We start from the raw sequence: 23,153 nt of genomic DNA, 5'->3' as shown, positions 1-23,153 counted from the left end.
TTTACCAAACACCCCCTGGAGACATTCCCACCGTAAGGCAGCTCTGAAGGCAGACCACACTTTCACGGCTATGGCATGAAGCTACACTCTTTCCAGGCTTTTTTTCCCTTGTTAACCTAAACAGTAACATTTTAGCCTCAAATCTTCTGCCTCTTTCAAGGTTTTCTCCCAACAAGGCAGCCTTATCCTCCTCTCTTTTTCCATCTGTCACAAAAGAAACCTTAAACCCTTTAACACTAATAGCTCCAGATTGGGAAAACACATCATGTTCTGGATGCTGGACTAAATCAACAGAACAGTTCTTCACCTGCTTGTGGTCCCAATAGCTGGTTCCTTGCTCCTCCCTCCTGTCCTGGGAAATATATCTAGAATCAGGGTGCTGCAATATCTTTAACTGCATCTGGTATCTTGGCATAAAAAGGAACCAAGCTCAGCCCTTCCCCCTGGCCCATTGGAGCTAAGAGAAACCAAATATTCACACCATGCTTGAACAGGTAGGGGCTGTTTGCTGTCTCAGATGCTTATAGTTCCACCACTAATTGAAATGCAGGTCCTTTATCCTAGTGATCATCCTCATTAAACTTTCCCCCGTGAGACACACAGGGCTTCTCTGCTGTACAAAGGCAGTTATGCACCTTCTGGATGAGAGCAATGTTACTTTGCAAGGACTTGGTCACACCGTTTTCATACAGCTTTCTCCTCATGTGGCTCTCTCCTGTATCCCCATTCAGGCTGGACTGGTATCTCAAGAGGGACTTCAGCATTGTCTCAAAGGGATCCACTGAAAGCAAATAGAGGAAACACCATTCAAAAGTCACACTACACAGGGCTGATGAAAACAGCAACCTCTTTAATTGGGTGCTGCTACTTCTGGGCAGTGAGCAAGGCACAGCTCCTTCCCCTAGGAACACTCTCTTTGGGGTGTCAAGCTTCTCTTGCTCAGTGTGGGCTGGGACCTCATAAGGTCTCTTTTCTGGGGCAGGGTGCCATCCTGTGATCAGCTCTCCCAGCAGAGCTTGCCTGCTGGCTCTACTAAGTAACTCTTTAAGTAACAATGCCTTCAGAGCTTCTAGAATCCCAGTTTGCCAGTTCCCAGGTGGTTGTGCCATTGCCTTGGTGACAGGATTGAGTATAGCATGGTCCTTCCCCTTCTCCAGCCTGACCTGCAGCCCCTTTAGCACATTACCCCTTCACATCTGGTGTGCCCTCCTGCCGTGATCAAGGCTGTGCACTCAGGATATATCAGCTCACATGAGAGATGTAGCCAGAGGCTGCTCTCTGCACTCCTTCCATTGCTTCACAGCCCCAGAAAAACTTATTTGATACTCTACTCTTCCTCCATGATTTCTCTCACATGCACCAAGTTCCCTGCTGATGAGCTCTTCCCAAACCAGCAGCTGCCTCTCTGTCAGGGCTGCCTCCAGCAGAGAAGCTCTGAAGCTCTTACAGAAAACAGTACCCCAGTAAGCTATAGAATGCTTTCTACTGCTAATTGCCTTCTTTCCATCTTCCTTCCACACAGACACTTGCAACAGTGTACAAACTAGACAAAACCACATAACTTCCATATCCATGACTCACTTCAGTTAGATTTTTAGCTTCGAATTTCACCACTAGGGACTTCTATTTAATATATTTGCTAAAGTGGTGCAAAAAAGCATGGCATATGTTTTTCCCTTTCTGTAAACCTTTCAGTGGGTCTTGCAGAACTGGCAGAATCTTTAAGGAACTATTTGGAAGCAGCAATCAGGGTTTTCAAGAGGGATATTGTCACTGTTTATCACAGTCTTATTTCTCCCAGATGGAGAGTGAAACCTCTGAGGCATCAGAAAACATCAAGGCTGGGCTAGACACATATGACTCTCCCAGCTGTGGATGTATCTAGGATTCCCTGCAGAGATCATTATGCCACTGGACAAACATACAAGAGACAATTCCACCTGCAGAGGACTTACTACCTAATGGCATAAAAGCAGCTAACAAGGCCAGAGGCATGAATATGGTAATCTTTCCTAAATGTTTTTCTCTCACATCTTTTCCCTTCCAATGTTTTTAAGCTCTGGATCTCACCCTCTTTCCCACTTAGAATTACAAGGAGTATGAGCATGTGTCTTTTGGCACAGCAGATGGTACCTGTGGCTCTCCACGTGGAGCAGGCTGTTATGTGACTCTAGCTGCTGCTGACAATTCCTCCTCCAAGGTACTTTGTCATGGACTGGCTGCTGCTATTCATGCCATAGTTCCCTGCCGACTGGCCTTGGCAGAGCTTGGCACAACGCTGGGTAGCCAGAAAGACAGATGGCAGGTGGTAAAGCCCACACAGCAAATCCAGAAAGCAGAGGCATCTAGAGAGGCTGGAGGATGCTTAACACCAACACCTGCTGGAACTGCAAAGTTTTCCTGGTGCATATGAGAGCAAGCTGCTGGATCAGCCACAGGCTCCGTTTTTTCCTCCCCTTGTCCTTAGTCCAAACTGGCAGTCCCACACAAGTGATACACTCACTGCTGTGCTCTCAGGGCTGCAGCACCCAGGTTGCCCTCTGCTGAGGGCTGGCTCTGCACCATTTGGGAAATGGCCATTTCTCCACAGCTGCGGGAGGCCAGTGACTCCACAAGGCACAAACTGTCTCTGGAGAGAGCTCTGTTCTGCCAGCACTTTCACAGACTTCTTCCTTTCTCCTTGTCTTGAAAATATCTCCAGGGTTACATTTTCAGTCCTCTGAGTGAAACATATAAAAATTTTGATTGATCCATTCATTTACAAGGAAGTCTTCTCCCTCATCCCAAGAACCTCAGAGTGCTGTCCTGGATGCCACTGCAAGTACTGAGAAAAGATCTAACTGGATAGTCAAGCCAGATGCCAAGCAGAACTGGACATCAGAGATGGAAAGGATCTTTGAAACTACACAATACAAATGGTTCCAGAACAGCAGTGAAGCTGTTCTGCTCAGACAGGTCAGGACCCATAGTTCCATCTCCAGCATTCAATGTGCTTCAGGTTCATTGTCCCCACTCAAAATGGAACATCAACTCATGGGAGTTTTTCAAGTGGGTGTCTGAACGTACTGCTCCTGGCAATCCTGCATTAGTCCACCCTCTTCACATCCACATTCTTTGCAGGCCTGGACTCCTTCCCCAGAGCCACTCAAGGGAATCACCAGTATCAGCAGCAAAGTTTTACTTCCTTTGAATTCTCCTTGCAAATTAATCACAACAAGTTTTAAGAGGCCATGAAAATATACCAATTTCAAACACTGTTTTAAGCATAAGGAAAAAGTCTCCTGGTATTGGAAATATTAATAACTATGAATGCAATTAGTCCAACTTCAAGGCTCTGATCTGAGATGCACCTCTCTCTCTTTCTGTCTCCAAGAAGTTTGGCCATACCTGTGACACACACATGAGTTGAGAAGAACCTTTGTATGATACTTGGGAGCCAAACCCTACACCTCAACCTTGGAAACCAACAGGCAGGCATCTATGAAAAGCAGCTCTGGCCTCAGGCACCCCAGCAGACTGAGGAAGTCAGATGGCAAGGTGTTCAAGTGGGGCTGAAGAGTCAGAAGTTGGATATAATGCAGTCCACTGTGGGCTGCTTCCTGTCCCACAGCACTGTGTGCATAGAAGAGACACAGGCAAGACCACATCTCCAACAAAACTGCAAGCTGCCCAGAGCCAGTTCATGGCTTAGAGCAACCACAACCCCTATTCTCACTCCATAAGAAATGGTACAGGAAGGGTTTTGCTACAGCTACTCAGCTATGTTTGTTTATACCTCAACACTTCAGGAAATACAACCAGTAAAAGTCATCGCCTCTAAAAAAATTTGAGCACTTCTGACAAGCACCCATGCTAAAAGGAAAGTACTGATACAACTAATATCTCTGCTTTTTCAGGTCTGAGATCATGAGAACCCTCCTTCTCAAGCCTGCTGCTGCTGTCTTTATGAGGATCCCCCCATAAGCTCTTCCTTCTGCCAGGCTGAACACACTTTCCCTGGCTTCTGCACAACTGGCTTCCCACTTCTCTGATAACACTGGCAGCCTTCGTTTGCACTTGTTTTATTCAACATCATGCCAGAGTACAGAGGTTAGAGCCACACACAGGATTCCAGGTCTGGCTCATGTTCATCTTGTGCAACAGTCTAGATGTTTTCCTCTCTTTACAGAAAATACATGACTCAATGTACCCTTTCTTTTTTCATCCATGGCCGTGTGATGACTGAATTGAGGGCAATTCATGCACCCTGCTTTTTCCCCTCCTCTTCCTGTTCCCGCTACCCCAGCTCTCAGGGATAACCATCTCACTCTCCTTCCCTGTGGTGACAGAGGGTTCCAGCATAATGCCATCAGGACAAGATGCTAATGTTAAGTGGGAGTACGTAACCTCCCCAACACAGTATTTCATTTTGCCAAGACAATCCACCCTTCCTTCCTCTTTCATCTCTCTTATGCCATTATGATGACCCACACAGTGTCCAAGCAAATTCTGAACTGAAACCTTAACAAAAACACAGTTCTATCACTTTCCTTGTCTATAATTCTAATTATACAACATGCATCCTATTCATCCTCATGCTTAAAAATACATGTTTAGTCCTTGGCATAGCAGGATGTAGTGACCCAGTCTGTAGTGGCCTGGGTCACTTAATTTCCTGCATGTACGTCCAGGTACTGTATTTATCTTTCTCTGGTATTCAAATACTCCCAAATTCAGAACACTTCTGAGAACTTGCCTGCTCAGGGGCCTGTCACCACTTCTCTGAGCTTTGAGAAAGTGACTGTCTGCTCAATTTCCCCCAAACACACTTGAGAACATCTAGATCTTTCAGGGTGGTTTTCCACCTTCTGGAGTGTCATCGTTATCCACTGTGTCTTGCTGATTCTCATTAACTCCCACTCCTTTCCCAGATTGTAACCATATTTTTTTTGAGTCTGTCATGTAACTGTACATGAAGCTTACCCATCATGACCCTAGCATAAAGTTATCTGAGATATCTGCCTGTGCCTGAAGACAGCCTATAGGATCAGGTCAGAGGTGTGCACCCAGCACCTCATTCAACCTCGTAAGATAAAAACCACAAAAGCAAGGGATTAAACCCAAACATCAACTGAGTTAACTCACTGACTGTGATCACCTTAGGAAGCAAAATGCCCACCTAAGAGACTTACACCATATTTTAAAATACCTTCCCAGGACTAAGATGATCAACTCAGCTACCAGCACCACCAACAACTTGAAAGACTGGAAGATCATTAAAGGTTTTCAGCACAAAATTCTACACACCAAAGAAAAACAAAAGTTAAAGAACTTCTTCAAATAGCAGTTTAAAAAGCCTCTATGCTGAACTATACAAGGCAGTTATCATAAACTAGCCTAGTTGTTTTCAGACTTAATTTAGCAAAATTTCCCCTCTTAAACCATATTTCAAATTGCCTTTAAAATGTATGCCAAGTGGCTACTTGCTCTCTCAAGTGACTAATGAGCATGATGCTTTCCATAAACATTTGCCTGTAGAGAGACGGTAAAAGACAAGAGTGCACTGATTTCTTGATGGCCCTTGGACAGCAGTAACTCTTCGTCACTGATATACAAGTCCAGCAAGCAGGAGCAAAGCCATACTTGAACCACCATGTCAACTGCTAACACAGTCTCATTTTCTTTCGACTTAGAATGAAACCCCAACTGCCTTTGACATAGGATGCCCAGCAAGGCCGGAACAAATGGACTCAAAGACAATGCAAAGGGCACTTACACAACCGGTTGGGGTTAATATGTTGTTTCAGGAGATCAATGGAGCCGAGGCTGACGACAAGACGCCTTCCAAACCAGAAAGAGACCAGTGGGCCATATTTCTCATGAAGGTTCACCAGAAACTCATGTAAACTCCTGCTGGCAATGATATCTGGCAGATTGCCATCCCTGAGGAACATAGAGGATATCTGGTTATGAACAGCATCCTCTGCCAATGCTGAACTTGATCAATGTGGAGATGGAAGTGACTTACTTTTCATCCGTTGGAGCCAGCCCAGGGATACCTGATGCTTGCCTAGATGCCTAGAGTAAACGAAATGCATCAGTCTATGGGAAACTTCAGATTTTATACAAGCCCCACAGCTTTTCAGCAGGAGAGATGGATTTTCCACACACACACTGCTGCACTACTTACAAACATTAAACAAAAGCTGGATATGCTATATCTGCAGGCTTCAGACCTGCTAAGCCGATAAACTGCAAGCGTGTGCGTGGTCCCACTGGCTAAACCAGGATTATTCATCTGTTTAGATGAAAGATGTCTGTGTAAAGATTTAAACGGTCAGGTTTGCAGTGTGGGATCTTACACACAGATTTTGCCCTGCAGACCTGCAAAACTGCACGGTGAGCAGACGACGCCTTTGGTAAGCGGATTCACTCCAGGGGCACGGAAAGCAGGAGGAGTGCCGCGGGGTGCGGTGCCGCGGGAACGCCCCGCACGGCAGGGAACGCTCCCGATGGCCCTGCCACGTCCCCGCCTGGGCCCGGGCCGCGGAGTACGGGCAGAGGGCACCGCCCGAGCCCGGGGCCGTGGGATGGAGATGTGGCGGGCACCGTGGGATGGGGCCGGGGCCTGCTCGGCCGCTCGCTCCCCGCCCGCTGCACCGGGGGCCGGGCCGTGCGCCCCCCACCCCGCCGCCGGCAGCATTACCGGGTACAGGTAGAGCACGGCGCCCACCAGGATGAGCAGGAAAGTGACGGCGAAGATGGCGAAGTCCAGCATGGCCGGGCCGAGGCGGCGGCAGCGGTAGCGCCTCGGCTCCACCCCGGCGCCGCCGGCGGGGCAGGAAGGGGCGGACCGGGCTGGGCCGGGCAGGGCAGGGAGCACGGCTCGGCTCGGCAGGGGCGGCATGGGGGGCCCGCGGCGCCTGCTGCTGGTGTCTAACTCCACCCTGCACGGAGGGGGTACCTGGGCCACTGCCAGCAGCACATCCAGAGCTTCCTCGGGCAGTAAGCGCTGTGGGGGCTGCGGGAGCCCTCCCGGCCCCAGCCCCCGCCGCGCCGACCGCTCTCTCCCCTCTTTCCTGCCAGGAAGGTGAAGCGGGTGCTGTTCATTCCCTACGCCCTGCACGACCGCGACGCCTACGCCCGGACCGCCAGGGAGAAGTTTGAGAGCCTGGGTGGGTAAGGCCGGCCCGGCTGCCCGCGGCTCCCGCAGCCCCGGCCGTGTGCGGGGATGGGGCGCTGGGACCCCGGGCCGGCAGCGCTGCAGGGTCGGTAGCGCTGCAGGGTCGGTGCTGCCCGGCCCGAACGGGCGCAGCGCTGCAGAGGGGCCTGGCTCGGCTGCTGCGTTACAGTGGGTCAGCAATGGAAGTGAGAGCAGCAGGAGCCGTCTCCAGACTTCTGCCTAGAAGTAGATGCTTTAGAGGCCTCCAGAAGAAATCCTGCTGCAACACCTCTACCCACTTCAGGGAGGAAGATTTTATTCCTAAATACTAAGTTTAATCACATGAGGGAACATTTCTTCCCGTATGTGCTCAAGGTGTGCAACCACTGGTATGAAGACCATTTCTATAAAGAACTTGCACCAGCCAGATAGTTCCTCAATGAACAGCAAGATAGCTTTGCTTGGAGCAAAGATCTTTGCAGAGCAGCCTACAGCAACACCTCCACCCAATATCTATCACTGTTGAGGGTAACTTTGGACCTGTTAGTGTAGTAATAATCAGTACTCGCCTCCCTGGGCAGCAGACTTTGCTCTTTGATTTGCAAAAAGATTGCTGCTCTCAAATGTCCGTGTTCTTCTGGCTCTCCTGATGCTTCCTGTACTCAGTGAACCCCAGCAAGGCAAATCTGTGAAAGCCATTTCAACAGAAACCACACTCAGATTAGATATTTGCACAAGTAATGATAGACCAATGACAGCACATCCTATCAGACTTCAGCACAGCCAAGTTCAAGACTGACAGCTTTTTCCTTATTTTTTAGTTACCTGGTAACATTGTGCCTCAGCCTGCACCTGCTGAGTGAAATGCTCTGCTCTTAGACACTGAACACATATATCCACAAAACAAACATTTCCTTTGGTATAGCTGGATGCAGAAGCCCTGGAGTAATGTAGGACACACACTCTGTTTTATGTTATAGAGTTCTCAGAAATTTCCCTGGTTATCTGGCAAAAAATTTGGCTCAGGGTGGGGGGCAGGGGGTGGGCAGAGAGAGATTGAACATACCACATTCTTCCACCAGACTGAAGTGGCAAAGGCAGATACTTTTTCATTTAAGGTTATGGGCTGGACAGCATTCACGAATCTTGTGACCCAGTAGAAGCTGTAAGGAAATCTGAAGCAATCTTTATTGGTAAGTTTTACTTCTCACTTCCCATTGATGGTTTATGTAGGGCACTTGAATAGTCCTGCTCAGAACTGGCACTATAGACCAACAATTAAAAAGTTGGGCCTAGAAATCATTAGAAACTACAGAAAACAGTACTTTAATTGGGAGACTGAAGACCCTAAATTTAGTGGTAGGCAGGGAAGTAGGAGAGATTTATTAATGGATCTTCCATAAGTTTCAAGTTATTAATTTGAACAGTACTTCAGTGTAAAAACATGATCATCACAGCTGTATCATCACTTTATCAAGCCTAAGAAGATCTAGTCCAAATACCATGCTCCTGGTATTAGAACAGTCAAACAGCCAGTGTCAGTCTTACAAGAAGGACTCAGGGTATGAGCCCATGGCCTGCCCAATGACTGTTCTTGCAAAGATTCTGGTTTTACTGCTGCTCAAAGCAGGATAGTACCATGAATAGAGCAGAGAACTCATTGAGCCTGCCAAGTTCGTAAAGGCTTTAATTAAAACTGGTGGTGAAAGCATGTTAAATAAGCTGGACTTTCTTTCTGCAGGAGGTGGGAACACATTCCGTCTCCTGAAAGCTCTTTATGACAACAGTCTGATACACGAGATCAGGAAAAGAGTTCTTGAGGTAAAACTACAGGACTCTGGTCAAGTCTAAATGGCAGGATTTCATGCATAAGCTTTTGTTTAGACAAATCTAAATTGATTCTACATCTTTGTTTCTAATATACTTCAAATGTTGAGCAATCTCAGGCAATCTGATGAACTGAAAACTGTGGCCATATAAACCTGCCATTAAGTCATTGAAATGACTAAGGTCAGCAGTCTGTCTTTCTACAACAGTTTCCTAGATGTGGGACTGCAAGACCTTGAGATGTACAATGCTGTGAACCTTAGAAATAAGTCTCTCAACTTGAAATGAAGAGAGTCAAATGAATCAATGAAGAACAGTGCAGGACTTAGTCTATGTCCAGAAACCCTGTTTTTCAGTTTGAGATGTCCACTTTGTGTCTTTTTGACAGATGTGTTCACATTACAGCTTGTCTGCTAATAAACTAGTGATAAAGTTGGATCCATACATGCCTTTTAGGCAGTGTTCTGTTCATGTTGAAAATTACATAATTACTTTGCATATCTCCTTGGAATTGAGAGGTGTGAGTGCCACTGAGCCCTTCTGCTCAGCAGCCCAGTTCCGGCTTGTGAATCTTGTAAGGCACAGTAAAGATACACCATCTCTGGAGGAGAACAGAAGATAGGTGTTGCACTAGCAATGTGGAGCTGCAAATGACTTTAGACAGATTTATGTAAGCCCAGTAAGGCCAGCTGCCAAGAAGAAAGGTTAGCTAGGCTTGTCTTAATATATAGAAATTTAATGTCTGTTGTGGGCAGAAAATCCATAAAATGTTCAAATACCAGTGAAATCTGGATAATTATTTGGTTATATTAACACCAGCTCTCTCAAGATAGCTTATTTTTACTAATGTTTATTACCTGTGAACTTGCATGCTTGAATGGCATTCTTCCATGTACAGCTCAGTATTCAGTACTAATACCTAAACAATGCTAAACTGGTCATGCTACTTGTAAGCTGATGCTGTGATAACATTATATTAACTTCAGATGGACTACTCTCTTCAGAAACTAGTTAAAAGCTAGTTCAGGTAATTCCTGTAACTGCAACGTAGACAAGTCTCACCTCTCTTAATAGCGAAGTCCAGGATAAGCACTGACAACCTTCTAAGTTCTCTCTTGTGATGGGGTCACAGAGCTGTGAGTGCAGGACGTGCAGCAGCTAATTCTCTGACACTGACAAGCTATTGTTCGCCTCAGAACCCGAATCTTATTCTTCTGCTTGTCACCTGTAAAGTTAGCAGTGAGATGAGCTAGAAGAACTAAGTCTGATCTGATTGCTGAGTCTGAGACTGACAGAAGATGCTATAAAATGCAGTTCCTAGTTGTGATACAGCATACTGATCATTGCTTTTGTCTTTCAGGATGGGATTCCTTACATGGGATCCAGTGCAGGAACTAACGTTGCTACCATCAGCATCAACACCACCAATGACATGCCAATTGTTTATCCACCTTCCCTGCAGGCCCTAGGTTTAGTTCCTTTTAATATTAATCCCCACTACCTGGACCCAGATGTGAAAAGCACTCACATGGGTGTAAGTAATGCATGCCAGAGCTAACACAGTAACCAGGGTGCAGAGGTGTAACCACAGTGTGCATTTGTGAGGCCTTACAAAGCTACAGAATGTCAAACATCTGCACCCTAGAGAAACTGGAAATGCCAGTGAGGCAGTAACACTTCATTCTAAACTTTTCTTTGCGTGGGAAGAGGAGTTGGCAACAGTATTACTGAAGTGGAATGAAGTATTTTTCACAAACAGAAGCTTTGCAACGCCTGAAATACTGTTGCTTGAGACCTGGCACGGAATGGGGGAATTAAAAAAAAAAAGAAAAAGATAAACCTAAAATGTTAAGATGCAATGCACTGTGATTTTGGAGGGTCTGAAGAAAAACCATCAGAACAGGGAGATCCTGAGATTGCATACAGTCTATGGTGTAAGAAAATACCTAGGCACTGGTGTCCTTGCAGGGAGCACACCCTCTAATGTCCAGTACTGAGCAGGCACATGCACTAATATAGCTGAAAGAAAAACACTTAAGCCATCAAGCACAAAGAGATGTGTATGGAGGAGCTGCTTCTTGAATAGCATGTCAGCTACTTCCCTGGAGAACAGTTTTTGTGGTGCATCTTTTAACAACCCAAATACATTCCTCCTTGTAATCAAAATGTCATGGTTAGAGGAAGTATTAAGAATTTGGGAACTATGTAGAGATGGTGGACATGGGTGTGCTTCTAGAGTTTAGCTGAAGTTGTAGGTATTCATTGAATCAGCCGGTATTAGATAAGCAGGCAGTCTTCTCCCTATAAATAACTTTTGCTATTTCTCTAAGAGGAGGCTGGAAGCTCTGTGCTGTACCAAGTCCCTGCTGTGTTCCTGTGTTTCCTTACCCATAAATCCTTCTGGTTTGATTTCTTTAACTACTGTTGCTCAGTTCAGCACCAAACCTCAGGAAACATGGTAGAAGGAAAATTCTTCAGTGTAATACCTACTTGAAGACAAGCAAATATTTAATATCACTGGAAATCCATGGTTCACTACCCTCTTTCATGAAAATGGCTCCTCAGGCATTTGCTTCCACCACTTTCCTCAGTGTACGCAGAGACAGTAGTAAAAAACCAAAAAACAAAGAAACAAACAAAAAGGATGAATTGAGTGGAAATAAGTTTTAAGGCATTTCTGGTTTGAGATTGTGTGAGTTCTGTTTGATCAGCCTGCAGTAAATTGCCACTAGAGATGAAAGGTAAAATACACAGCTGTTAGAATCAATCTGCCACTCCATTCTGCTTGAGGGATAGAGTGCCTGCTTTGTTTAATGTTATGAAATTGCTTGGTGTCACGCTACTTGGATAACTCCAAGTCCTACCTTATGGCCTGGGAAACTAAATCTATGCTCATTATTGCAGGAAACAAGAGAGGAAAGAATCCGCCAATACCATGAAGAACCAAACACCCCTCCAGTACTGGTGAGTAGTAGTTCTCAGTCAGGAAGCTCATGGCTGTAGCATGATAAACATTTTAAATGCATTCATGCCAGCTTTCAGTGTGGGTTCCCCTGCCTGACAAGCCTTCCAGAACGGTGGCATGGAAGGTTAATTATATTCTTGCTAAGAGCTTCAACCTTGGATTTTGCTTGCTTGCAGAAAATGGGTTAGAGCAAATTAAATGCATACTCCATGTTATGTTGCTAAACACTATATTTCAGGCAGCTCTGATCTTCCCAGTCACTGGCCACTAGTCATATATTGCACACTGGGGTGGTGTGCATGCAGATGGTACAATACATATACAATATCTTTTTGCAGATCTCTAATCTCCAATACAGTTTCTGAATTTGCACATTCAGTAGAATATATGTCATTTCATTATGTCTGTCTAGGGAACTGGGACCTCTGTGTTTCCTGTCCCTGTGCTTGATCTTGGGAGTAAAACGTCTGTGTTTTAACAAACCCAGCTGGCTGTTGCTTGGCCCAAACTGGATCTAAGAATGGTGGGGTAGTAGAAGTAACTGTGGGGAAAAAACGCACTTTCCTCTTCTCCTTAATGGTTCCTCCTTTAAAAGTGAAAACTGAAATAAACAAGAAAATCAGCTTCTAAAACAAGATTACTCACTAAATTTTGTCTTTGCATCTTTGTTAGGTAAGCGAGAAAGTCTAGTCTGTAGTCATGGTGAGATGCACTAAGACTGGCCTGCTTGTGACAAGCATTCTACCCTGTCAAATAGCTCGAAAATCATGTTAAATGTTTCCACCTACATTAGGGCTTGCGGGAAGGTGCGATGCTGCTAGTGGAAGGAGACAAAGCCACGCTGCAAGGATTGACAGGAGCACGTCTGTTTTTGAGGTAAATGCTTCATTTGAATTGTTATCATCCTTCAGATAGAAAGGAAGAGAAGCTTTTGTTAGATTCCTGGTACATGCTGCCTGTCCCCCACATCAGAAATTACTTAATCCCTCGGTTCCATTTTTCTTTGGGGAAAACATGAGTAGTTTTATGCTCCAAAGGAGCAGACAGTATGACAGCACTCTAAAGGAAGTCTAACTTACACAGTTAAGTGCTGTGGCATTGCATCCATTGATGCTTATGCTTCCAAGTTCTAGTTACCCTTCACAGAAAGAGCCCCAGTAGTCAGCTCTGTTACTGAAAGCCAGGGGAACGCCAGTTTGGTCCTAATGCATGGAACTCCAGAACAAGGAAACCCATGTCTTTATTCATATGAACATTAGTAATGTTCAAATCTAATATGTATGTGCTATGATGTGGGCAAGGAAGGGAGTCAAAACTCTGCTTGTTAAGAATAAGGGTGCCTGGTTCCATCCCTAGTAACAGATGGAAGCACAGTAGTCCCAGCTCCTGTTAAAGCTCACAGCATGGTTTGTCTTGTTTAAGGGGTAAGAAACCAACTGAACATGAGCCTGGAACAGATTTCAGTTTCCTCCTGACTGACAGTAATCCCCCGAATCTGTAGCCTTCCATTTCCTGCAGCACAAATTACTACATGGAGAAGACAATGAGGAAGAAGGAAAGAGATGCTTTTAAGTCCCAGGGTGGGTGAGGAACCTCATCTCTATTTATAAATATGTATAGTGGGCTTTTTTCCTCACCCTGATTCATGTCCTGGACATCTCCTTCCCAGCAAAAAGACATTTTTTATTGCAATACTTGAGTAATCAGAGCTATTTGAAGTCTGAAAGGGTCTGTACATTCATGTATCCAGTTTGATTCCTTCCCCACCGAAAAAAAAAGGTAGTTTAACACAAGACAGGACAGCGAGTCAGCTGTTCCTGCTGCATAGATTTACCTGCTAAATGAAAGAACTGTTCCTTCAGTGTACTTCCACACTTCATTTCATTTTTGTGCTATTAATAAATGGAGAAGTTATGCATTCAATTACTTTTATTTGCTTCAGACTCATGTTAAATATATACAATGCTAATTATGTACAAAAGTGTGCATGTTAAAAATTGTCAGGTTACAAACTTGCAAATCCTAGAAAAGTGCAAAATTTTAAAACATCTTCCACCATGCTGTACAGGAAAAAAATCCATCATTAGCCAATATACACACTCTCAAAACAAAGTAAGACATACAGTATACACTTAAAGCACCCAGAGGGAAAAAGATATTGCACAGAAGACTGACAGCAAGTTCATTACAGTGCCTGAAGGCTCATTTTTGAAAGTGGCTATTTCCAACACTCCTCAGACCTAACATTAACTCTTTAGAAAGGCATTTTTTGGCATTTAAAAATCCATTTGTAATCACATAATTGCACAGTCTGTAAGAATTATCAGAAGATATGGTTAACTGTTGCTGTAAGGCCTTTGCTTCCACTCCCTCATTAGCTTTAGTAAAAATTCATCAGGCAAACTGAGTAGCATCACAGTTTCCATCAAAACGCTGACCAAAGGGAGGTAAGTCTTACACATAGCATTTCTCTGAGCTTATATCAAGCTGCTCCTGCATAGTAAAGGTTTGAATCAGAATACTTATTGCAAGTTTTCCTTGAATTCTTTTTTCCCCTCATGGCTTTCTTTAAGCGACAGCTCACAGCTGCGCATGACTAAAGCAGTACTGTCAGGTGCAAGACTTAAATTTATTTTAAAAAGTTATTTCAAGGCAAAAAATATGGCTCCCTTGAGAGGAAAATACTGACTAGATAGGAAGCTAAATAAACAAGTGGCCTCAGGTTCAGTTAGATCTGTGATGTACATGGCTGGAAGTTTTATATTCCAATCTCAAAACATCTTAGCAGCTTTAAACCATAATCTACACTGATAATCATGCTTCTGGGACAGAAGATGCGTTATGAAATTGTGTCTGTGCTGAGTATAATCACAGACAAAGTCTGGACATACCTGCCAAATTTTCCAAGTCAAAACTAGGCATAACACACAACTGAAGGAACCCTATTGAAAAGAATTGAAACACGTATTTTATCTGAGCCATGTAGGTAAATGGTAACTGAAAGAAAGACATACCAGTCTTCTTCCACAGATACACAGCAAAAAGGTGAATTAAAACAAAACAAAGGGCAGTTCCTCACATATGGGGTGGGGTGTTCAAGACTGCAGTAAGGTCGATGGCACTCGACTGAAACTGCAGAGCATGTTATGGTGCCACTCAGAGGCATTTCTGCATTTAGGCATCTAATGACTACAGTAGTGAAGAAGGGGACAATAGCATTTTATCAATTTTTAAATGTTTTTCTTTAATTGCAATAGCTTTTTAGAAAACCCTTGCTTCCTTCAAAAGTATGTGTTAACAAGGGCAATTAGTAATAAGATTGGCTCCTTGGGATGGAGGGAAAGACATATTCCAAACGCTTCAGTTGACTCTAACATTGGCATCCAATGAGCCCACATACATGTGATTCCACAAAAACTTACTCTCCCCCAAAGGAGACTACTAACAAGTGTCACGTTTACAACTGAAACTGAAATAGCTTTTAAGCCAAAAAGCATAAAAAGACCTAGAAGCACATTCTTGAATTTCCACCCAATTAAATATAACCCTATGTAGTGCTTTCATATAACAGCATTAGATCAGGCCTTAGGTTCACATTAGGATATGCATTTATATGTGTGTGCTTCTTCTTTTTTTAACTCTTTGAAAGGAAAAAAAGGAAAATATTCACAGCACGTAGGCTCAGCATTATCCTAGCCAGCAAGGTGCCTTTAGCAGTGGAAGACAGGAATGCTTTCAGGTGATACAGAGCACATACCTACACAGACTCTCAATGTAGGAGCAGAAGGATGTCGACGTTTCTACACCCCTTCTAGCTCTAAAGCTCTCTACCATTCCATAATCTGTATATAGATACATGTTTTCAGCTAAATACATGTACACAGTAAAAGCTTTGTGCAGCATTTGGTTCCATGACTTATATTTTCTAAGGATTTTGTTAATTAAGATTGGGAAGGACTTGCAGAGGAAACAGGGAGGAGGGAGACATGATTTAGGGAAGTGAGGTATACAGCTCCCATTGACTAAGGCAAGAGTTAAAAGACCTACCTAATATTGTGCATTACAGATAAAAATAAATTTATCATTCCTGCAGGACTGTCTTAAAGCAGAACAATGTTACTAGTCCCATATAGAATTTTTCCAGTGCAGAAACTTAGTTCTTTGCTTTCATTTAAAGGACAAAGAAATATAGCTTTCAAGAGGATCCTTATAAAACAGTCAATTGACTAGGCTATTTAAAGCCTGTGAAGACTGATAAACCTGTTTTGTGATAATATGCATGATCTAAGATATACCAGAGGGGGAAAAAAGCCTCTTTATATCACTGTTGCAGATTAGCAAAATAATTGTAATGTGGGTATAGGTTAATTTGGGTTTTTTGGGGGGAAGTTGTGAGGTTGTGGGTGTTTTGTTTGTTTTGTTGCTTTGGGGTTTTTTCTTTTTTTTTTCCCTTTCTCTTTAAATCCAACAGGCTTCCTAAAACCTAATTTCCATAATGTGTATTAACCATCAGGAGAAATGCAGTTAGTTTAACACTGAGATTATTATTTAGTGCTGGTAAGGTACATGGATGATAGAAGACGTGGTTTCTAGATATCCTATGAGCAAGTAATAGATAACAAGTACATTGATATAGAAAAACTTGCATAAGTCAAATGCTAAGTTGAAGAGCAAGCACTTCACTTTCTGTATGCTTGTATAGTACAAAATCAGCAAAGACTAGATGGGATTCTTCACTATATATAAAAAGACAACTAAAAATACTATCATGAATTATAAGTAAATTGATAAAGAGAAATTTAGCAAACATTTTACTTGAAATAAAGGAGAGATGTCTTCTAAATATCCTTTGGTATCCAAGCTCAAAACTGTGCTATGGAGAAGTTACTCAATACTGCTAACTACTTGATCTCATTTATGTACAGGTGTGAAAAGCGTGTCAGTTTTCAGTTTCTTTTAGATATATATATTTACACTCCTACTTACTCATCTTCAAAGGTAAGCACATCTTAAACGTTGATAAATAATTCGAGTTTCTCCAAAAATTAAAAACAGTATCACCAAGAAGATGGTGACAAATGTAGTGCTATGAAACAAATGTCACTTAAGACTTTTTTATTCTAAATTCTTAATTGGAATTCTCATCTCACAGCTGTACTTTTAACAGATAAATCTTTGTTCAAAACCAAAGAATAATCTTATTTCACCAATACTATATGACAAACAAAATGGGATCCTAAGCTTTATTGACTTGAAGAAATGGAAGAACTATGGAAGTCAGTTCACTAATTCACAGTGCACTGCATAACAGACTGCAAATCAACCGACCTAAACAACTGATCAGAACAATTATTTTCTATTTTTAAAAAATTATTTTCTACTTTTTATACAAATAAGTTAAAACCAAAAGAAACAACATGCCAGCTAATGCTCACACTTACGACTTTTATCTTTTACTTAAAGCTGGTTTTAGATAAAGGCAAAGTGCAAACCTTCAAACCTATGGAGGTCTCTCCAGAAGGCCTCTGGCAAGGACACCAAGTGTGTGATGGTGTATACCTCCCATCCCTCAAGGACCAGAGAAAAGATCAAAAGGCAATGGATGTTGCCACTCTTCCTAGAGCATAAAGCAGCTCAGAGCTCATCTGTCCCCCTCCTCATGCTGCAGCTGCTTTGTGCTGAACACAAACTAGCCTCAAGTTTGAGAGCCCAAGAACTGTCCACATTTAAACCTGTCCCATGTATTTGTGAAGATCACCCAATGCTTGTGATGCATTGATATGATGGTATTGAAATGTCAAAGGTCTTCATCATAAACTATTTCCTCCCCAATTATTGCAACATATTTTACTTAAACTGACACACTGTATTCAGTATTCTTTAATATTAAACTACTAAAAATGTCAATTCAACTATTGTATAAACATACCTAACCCACAGTAGGATGTTTTCAAACCCTTATGCAAACCTCTCTAAGCAAGTGCCAAAAAGAAAACTTCGCTCTCACCAAACACTAGGAAAGACCCATCTCCTCCATTTTTCCACTTTATTCTGCTAGCCCAAAACATCATCATTTCCTGACCCCTTCCCCTGCAAATAAACACTTGGCCTCATATATGCATTTAAACACAACATATATGCATACTTACAAAAACCATCATCTCAATGTCCCAACTCAGTTTTTCAATTTCCCATAACACAGAAAAATCTCACATTCTGAGCTGAAATTCCTCTAAACTACTCTCTAAAGAGCTCCCCTGCAATCCCTTCTTCATGAAATTATAATGGACAAACATACTTCACGTTCTCATGTACAAACTTTATACTTCCAGAGTATCCTCAGTATTCTTACTGGATAGGTAACTGATTAAAAATAGTATTTTTCAGTTCTCTATAGCTTATTTGAAAATATGGGATGTGGTTGTAAATTTTTTTTTTTACATACATGGAGTATGAAAAGAAACCACACCGCTCTACTTTTGGAAATTTAATCCTCTCTTGGCAAGTGACTCGGGAAAATAATTCTTACTTCCTCCTAACTTTCCAGACAATCCAGTCTGTCACAGTGATAGTTAGAATACTGCAACTATGCATAGACCCACTTGTTCACTAGTCTGATTTATTATTTCATTTACAAAAGTTAAGAAAAAGCAACACAACTTTCTTTACACAGTACACTAATCAGTCATTAAGAGGGATTTTTTTTCCAGTAAAGAAATTGAGGAGGAGAAATCAGTTTTAATGAGACTAATCGAAATTGTAAAGATTATCCTTTAGCAGGGTAAGGAGGTATTACTATTTCTACAAAGTTAATAAATATTGTGCTTAAAGTTAATGAAATGAGATTATACATTATGCAGTTCCTCAGGTAGTTAAACAACTCCCCAGCCACAGGGAATATCTGATAACATTTACAAGAGATACAACACACATCCATTTCAATAAATAAATAAAAAATAACAAGAAAAGTGATGGTAGAGGGAAGGAAGGGGTAGCCAAAAGGGAACATGCTATCTAACAATCACTTATAGTTCAGCCTTGTATCTATACTCCCCTTATCCCATGGTATTTTCTCTTTTAATAGACATACATACATGAATATACATATATATACACATACACACATATATACACATACACACACCTTCACACGCTGATCCAAAAATTCATATTTTTCCCTCAGCACCAGGCTTTTCCAACAGTATGGGGTTTATCATTTAAATCAGTAACATTATAAAAATGTCAGAATGATAGGAAAATGCACACCCTTCTATTATCATATATTGGTAAACCAAGAAAAAAAAACAAACAAACCAGTAATGCCTTCTCCAAAACATAGCATGCAATTGGATACAGCACGTGTAAGGATCTAGTATTTTCTTTTACTAGGTCTTAAATGCATCTTCAAAACGTTCATCTGTTTTTCCCTGCTTGTTTTTACAGAAAAAAATATGGCTAACAACTGGTTTGGTGAACACCAAATCAAGAAACAAACAGGTGCTATTTTTAATTAAATTGCGCTGCAATGTTGCATAATGATTCTGCAGTGGAAATTTATCTTCTATTTGCAGGAGTTGCCTTACTAATGAAGCAGATTGATCTTTGACCAATATAAGATAATGATTCTTCCTCTGTATTTCTACAAGATATTAAATATACCATGGGATTTCTTGGTGTGTGTCTTAGTCTACTTGACAATATAAATAATTTTCAGCAGCAAGTATTTCCTACCTCCTTCAGCTCCTTCACCACCTTCAACTCCTTTTAAGTTATTCATGTCTGTACTTTAAACAATCTCTGATAATCAAGTAGTGCAACACAGATGTTCCTTGCAGAACAGCCTAAAACTGGAACTGCACAAAAGAAGACAGCAATAGCCATTTACATGAACAAATTGCAATAAAATGTTCGCTGGGCTAGAAAACATATCGAGAAGGTCATAACTGTCAGCTATCCCAATTCTGAATCCAACCATTGCAACTGCCAGAATTTTAATTTATTGGGGAATAACAATGCTGTCAAAGCAAAGCCAAATACCTTCTTTGTGATCAAGGAGCATCTGGCCCTATTCAGCTTTAAATCAAATGCTACTTATCTTAAATTCAATTAGTAAGCTTGAGTTTGGAAACCTGTGGGTTTTTTGGTTTTGGGGTTTTTTTCCCCTCCCAAAACACAGTTTTAGCAGCTGTTGAGAGAGGGATACTGCTGTGACCAAGTCAACACAGTTAGGGAAAATATGCAAGCAAGCTAACTTGCATGAGTACAGATGCTTACTACTATACCTCCAACATAGGTTCTTTGTCAATAGACTTAAGAATCAAGCCCCTGATTGCATATTTATACATTTAAAGTGACAAAAAGATTAAATAAGTTTCTGGAATCCGTGAGAGAAGGTAGAAGCAGCAATCACTTGGAATCTTGAGTGTTATATTCAGTCTCTCCTGATGAAATCTGGCTGAGCCGTTTGCTTGATCCCCACAGCTTTCGGGAAAGCTGACCTGAGCGCATCTGTTTAAAAGTAATTCAGAGAAACAAAAGGAGGGGGAAGGGATAAGGTGGATAAATTAAAAAGGAATTCAGACACTGATTCTGGTGAAATGCAGACACTACAATGTACTGCATAAACAAAACTATATCAACAAAAATTATTTGAAAACAAACCAGAAGTAACACTTAGGGATGATTCTTGGGACTGACAAAAAACAACACACAAAACACTAACCACAGTCTTCTCTGATTTTGAACAGCTAAAGGGATATTGCCAAGTAATGTACACTTATATGCTTAACCTACTTCAAATAGCCTAGAAACAGTGTTTAGATTGCTATTTTGATAGGAAGGGAAAAAAGAAGTGGATGTCAAGCAAGAATGAATCAAATGAGAAGAAAGGGCATTTTATTTTAGAGATTTCAAATAGTGCTAGAAGTGAAAAAGAAAAGATAACCAAGATGCAAGACAGTGATAGCAGAATGAAGGAAAAAGAGAAAGGTTATCTCCTGGTGTCAAATTTAGTCTTCCAAAGATCCTGTGTGAAGTGTTCAGAGTAAAATTTAAACCAGAAGTAAGTCATACTGAGTACTCCATAAGTTAAGACAGATAACAAGCAACCAGAGGCCATATTAAATCCAGCATCTGGTAGGTCTGCAATCTGACAACAATTTTTAAGAAACTGTTTTACTGCCAAAGTACAAGGTTGATGATTGGCCAGTAGTGATCAGCCTGGCAGCTGATTAGGTTATGAAATTCCTTGCAGTTCAGTAAACAAGATGCATGCCTTAACAACACAAGTTCAGGAACAGTTCCCCCCAGTTACTACTACAAATTTAACAAGCTTAAGAACTGTATCATTACAGCAGCAGTGTTCTAGAAAAGGCACAGTGCTGACCAGGATTAACACTAACAGGTTATAATTGCCCAGACTTCTGCAACATCCAAACCAGCTAAGTAATTGTTAAAAACACAAAAACATTTATTATACTTCATACTAGATACTGCCAATGTAGAAACACTAAAGGCCAATCTTAATACCAAGCAGCATTTCCCTTTATGCACATTAGAGAAGGTCACTCCTGTGGATCCAATCCTCTGTCCTAAGGATCAGTATCACCACTGAAAGCCAGAACTACAACACTGTCTTCTGTATACAGATAAATTCTAGTAATTAATTCCTTCCAAACTAAAAATAAATCATTCAACAAATAAACACCCCACATACATACACTTTTCAAATATATTGATTGATGCCATTATAGAAAACTAGAAAATCTGGGACATAATGTTGTTCCTTATATGTTTGTGCTTAAAAAAAAAAATCTATTTACATGGATATTAACTTGAAGATCATCTGAAATATAAACAGAAAATCCTGAAAAAAGAATCATTGGAAAGCCTCTACAGTCATAAAAGGAGACCAGTCTTTGAAACAACACTTTCTGCATAGTTAGAAAAATAGATATGATTAAGAACCGAAAATAAGAAAACAAAAAGCCTTCAGTCTAATGATACATACAAATTTCAGCCTACAAAAGATCTTTCTCTGGAATAGGAAGCTTAGAAATGACAGTGACTTTAAAACTGCTGTTACAAACATATGTTTAACCACATCATAATCAGCTCTTTGTCAATTCTACAGTAGAATAAAAGCTGTTCAACTGGAAGTCAGTGAAAACCAACCCCACCGCATCTGCTGCAAGCAAGATCAGACTACCACTGTGTGAAGCCTATTTCCAGTCTTAAACTATGTATCTCCTAGCTAAAACATACTGAAATACTGACAAGTAAGTTCTCTTTTATCACATTTAAAATATAAAATTAAATTAAGACACTTTTCTGGCATGTATTAAAGGTCATGCAAAAGTGATAATCACATTTTCAAATAAATACATTGCAGCACAACAGAGATCCAGTTATAAAGAGAAGCAGGTTTAAGCTAACTCAAGTACTTTGAAAGTCATGACAAGAAGTACTTAAAGCAAAACCTATGTTTTGCACATGAAAAACTGGGCATATCTATTTGACAGATGGATGCTCTGTATTTGATATTGCATATGCAGTACCAACAAGTTTATATTCACCATATGGAGCACTGAGCATACTGAGAACCTACAGAAGTGATTCTCTGTGCATTGCAATTAGAGACTTTAAACAGAAAGATGTAATATTTTTTCCCCCCCAATGTCAGTCAATGCATATTAAAAGATATCTGACAGAAACCATAAAAATAAACAAGTGGCTTGCTCTCTTTTTTTCCAACTTTCTTCAGGGAAATTATTTCATCAAGAAGTGGCTGACAACACTATCCCGTTCAGAAAAGATTAGCTATTATGACTTTGCTTATTCAGATGTGAGTGATAAAGTCTGGAAGTTAGTCCAGCTGCGCTTCCCATCTGCGATCCCTATATACCTCTGATTCTTAATGAGAACTTTCAGTAGAGCAGTCTCAACAGTTATTTGTTTCCCACTGAAAACTGAAACTTGCTCTTAAATTTACCCTGCCATAGAGGAGACCTCTTGCTCAACTGGAAAGCAGAAATAAGTGAACTTCCCACTGTTCGGTAGAAAAAGTTCTTGATGGTAGGTTTTACCTCTGCTGGCTTGCCAACACCAACGATAATCAACTTGCCATCCTCCAAGCCAACAAGGATGTGGCTGTACTCTTTGGTGACAGAAATGCAGTGAATTGGCAGTCGCATGGCTAAGGGGGAGATGCTCAGACTCAGG

At 41.6% G+C, this 23,153-nt stretch overlaps 3 protein-coding genes across 10 annotated transcripts in view; 1 reads left to right on the top strand and 2 right to left on the bottom strand.

Moving 5' to 3' along the window:
* LOC113993404 (cytochrome P450 20A1) overlaps positions 1 to 7,198 on the bottom strand; it is a 16,187-nt gene extending 8,989 nt beyond the window's left edge. The window contains exons 1-4 of one of the 4 annotated variants that reach the window (XM_039387997.1): positions 6,944 to 7,198; positions 6,008 to 6,057; positions 5,756 to 5,922; positions 636 to 781 (exon numbers count right to left, since the gene is read on the bottom strand). In XM_039387997.1, coding sequence (XP_039243931.1) covers positions 636 to 764 — 129 coding nt within the window. In that variant the 5' untranslated portion in view covers positions 765 to 781; positions 5,756 to 5,922; positions 6,008 to 6,057; positions 6,944 to 7,198. Of the gene's footprint in view, positions 1 to 635; positions 782 to 2,133; positions 2,720 to 5,755; positions 5,923 to 6,007; positions 6,058 to 6,685; positions 6,849 to 6,943 lie in introns of those variants that run through there. The other 3 variants (XM_027731480.2, XM_027731481.2, XM_039387999.1) reach the window with 3 other exon arrangements.
* On the top strand, positions 6,618 to 13,856 carry LOC113993405 (alpha-aspartyl dipeptidase-like). The gene is given in 9 exon segments (XM_027731482.2): positions 6,618 to 6,933; positions 6,936 to 6,984; positions 7,066 to 7,154; positions 8,260 to 8,334; positions 8,883 to 8,962; positions 10,329 to 10,502; positions 11,873 to 11,932; positions 12,727 to 12,809; positions 13,356 to 13,856. Coding segments are annotated over 9 exon segments (738 nt in total). The 5' UTR covers positions 6,618 to 6,884; the 3' UTR covers positions 13,435 to 13,856.
* Positions 13,848 to 23,153, bottom strand: part of NBEAL1 (neurobeachin like 1) — an 85,638-nt gene continuing 76,332 nt past the window's right edge. For 3 of the 5 annotated variants that reach the window (XM_039387994.1, XM_039387996.1, XM_039387995.1), the window contains one exon: positions 13,848 to 23,153. In XM_039387994.1, the coding sequence (XP_039243928.1) occupies positions 22,880 to 23,153 (274 nt within the window). In that variant the 3' untranslated portion in view covers positions 13,848 to 22,879. The other 2 variants (XM_027731476.2, XM_027731478.2) reach the window with 1 other exon arrangement.

Source organism: Pipra filicauda, unplaced genomic scaffold (genome assembly GCF_003945595.2).
Source record: "Pipra filicauda isolate LSUMZ 115617 unplaced genomic scaffold, ASM394559v2 scaffold5_size6683894_pilon, whole genome shotgun sequence".
NCBI lineage: Eukaryota > Metazoa > Chordata > Aves > Passeriformes > Pipridae > Pipra > Pipra filicauda.
This window is presented reverse-complemented; position numbering and strand designations above follow the sequence as displayed.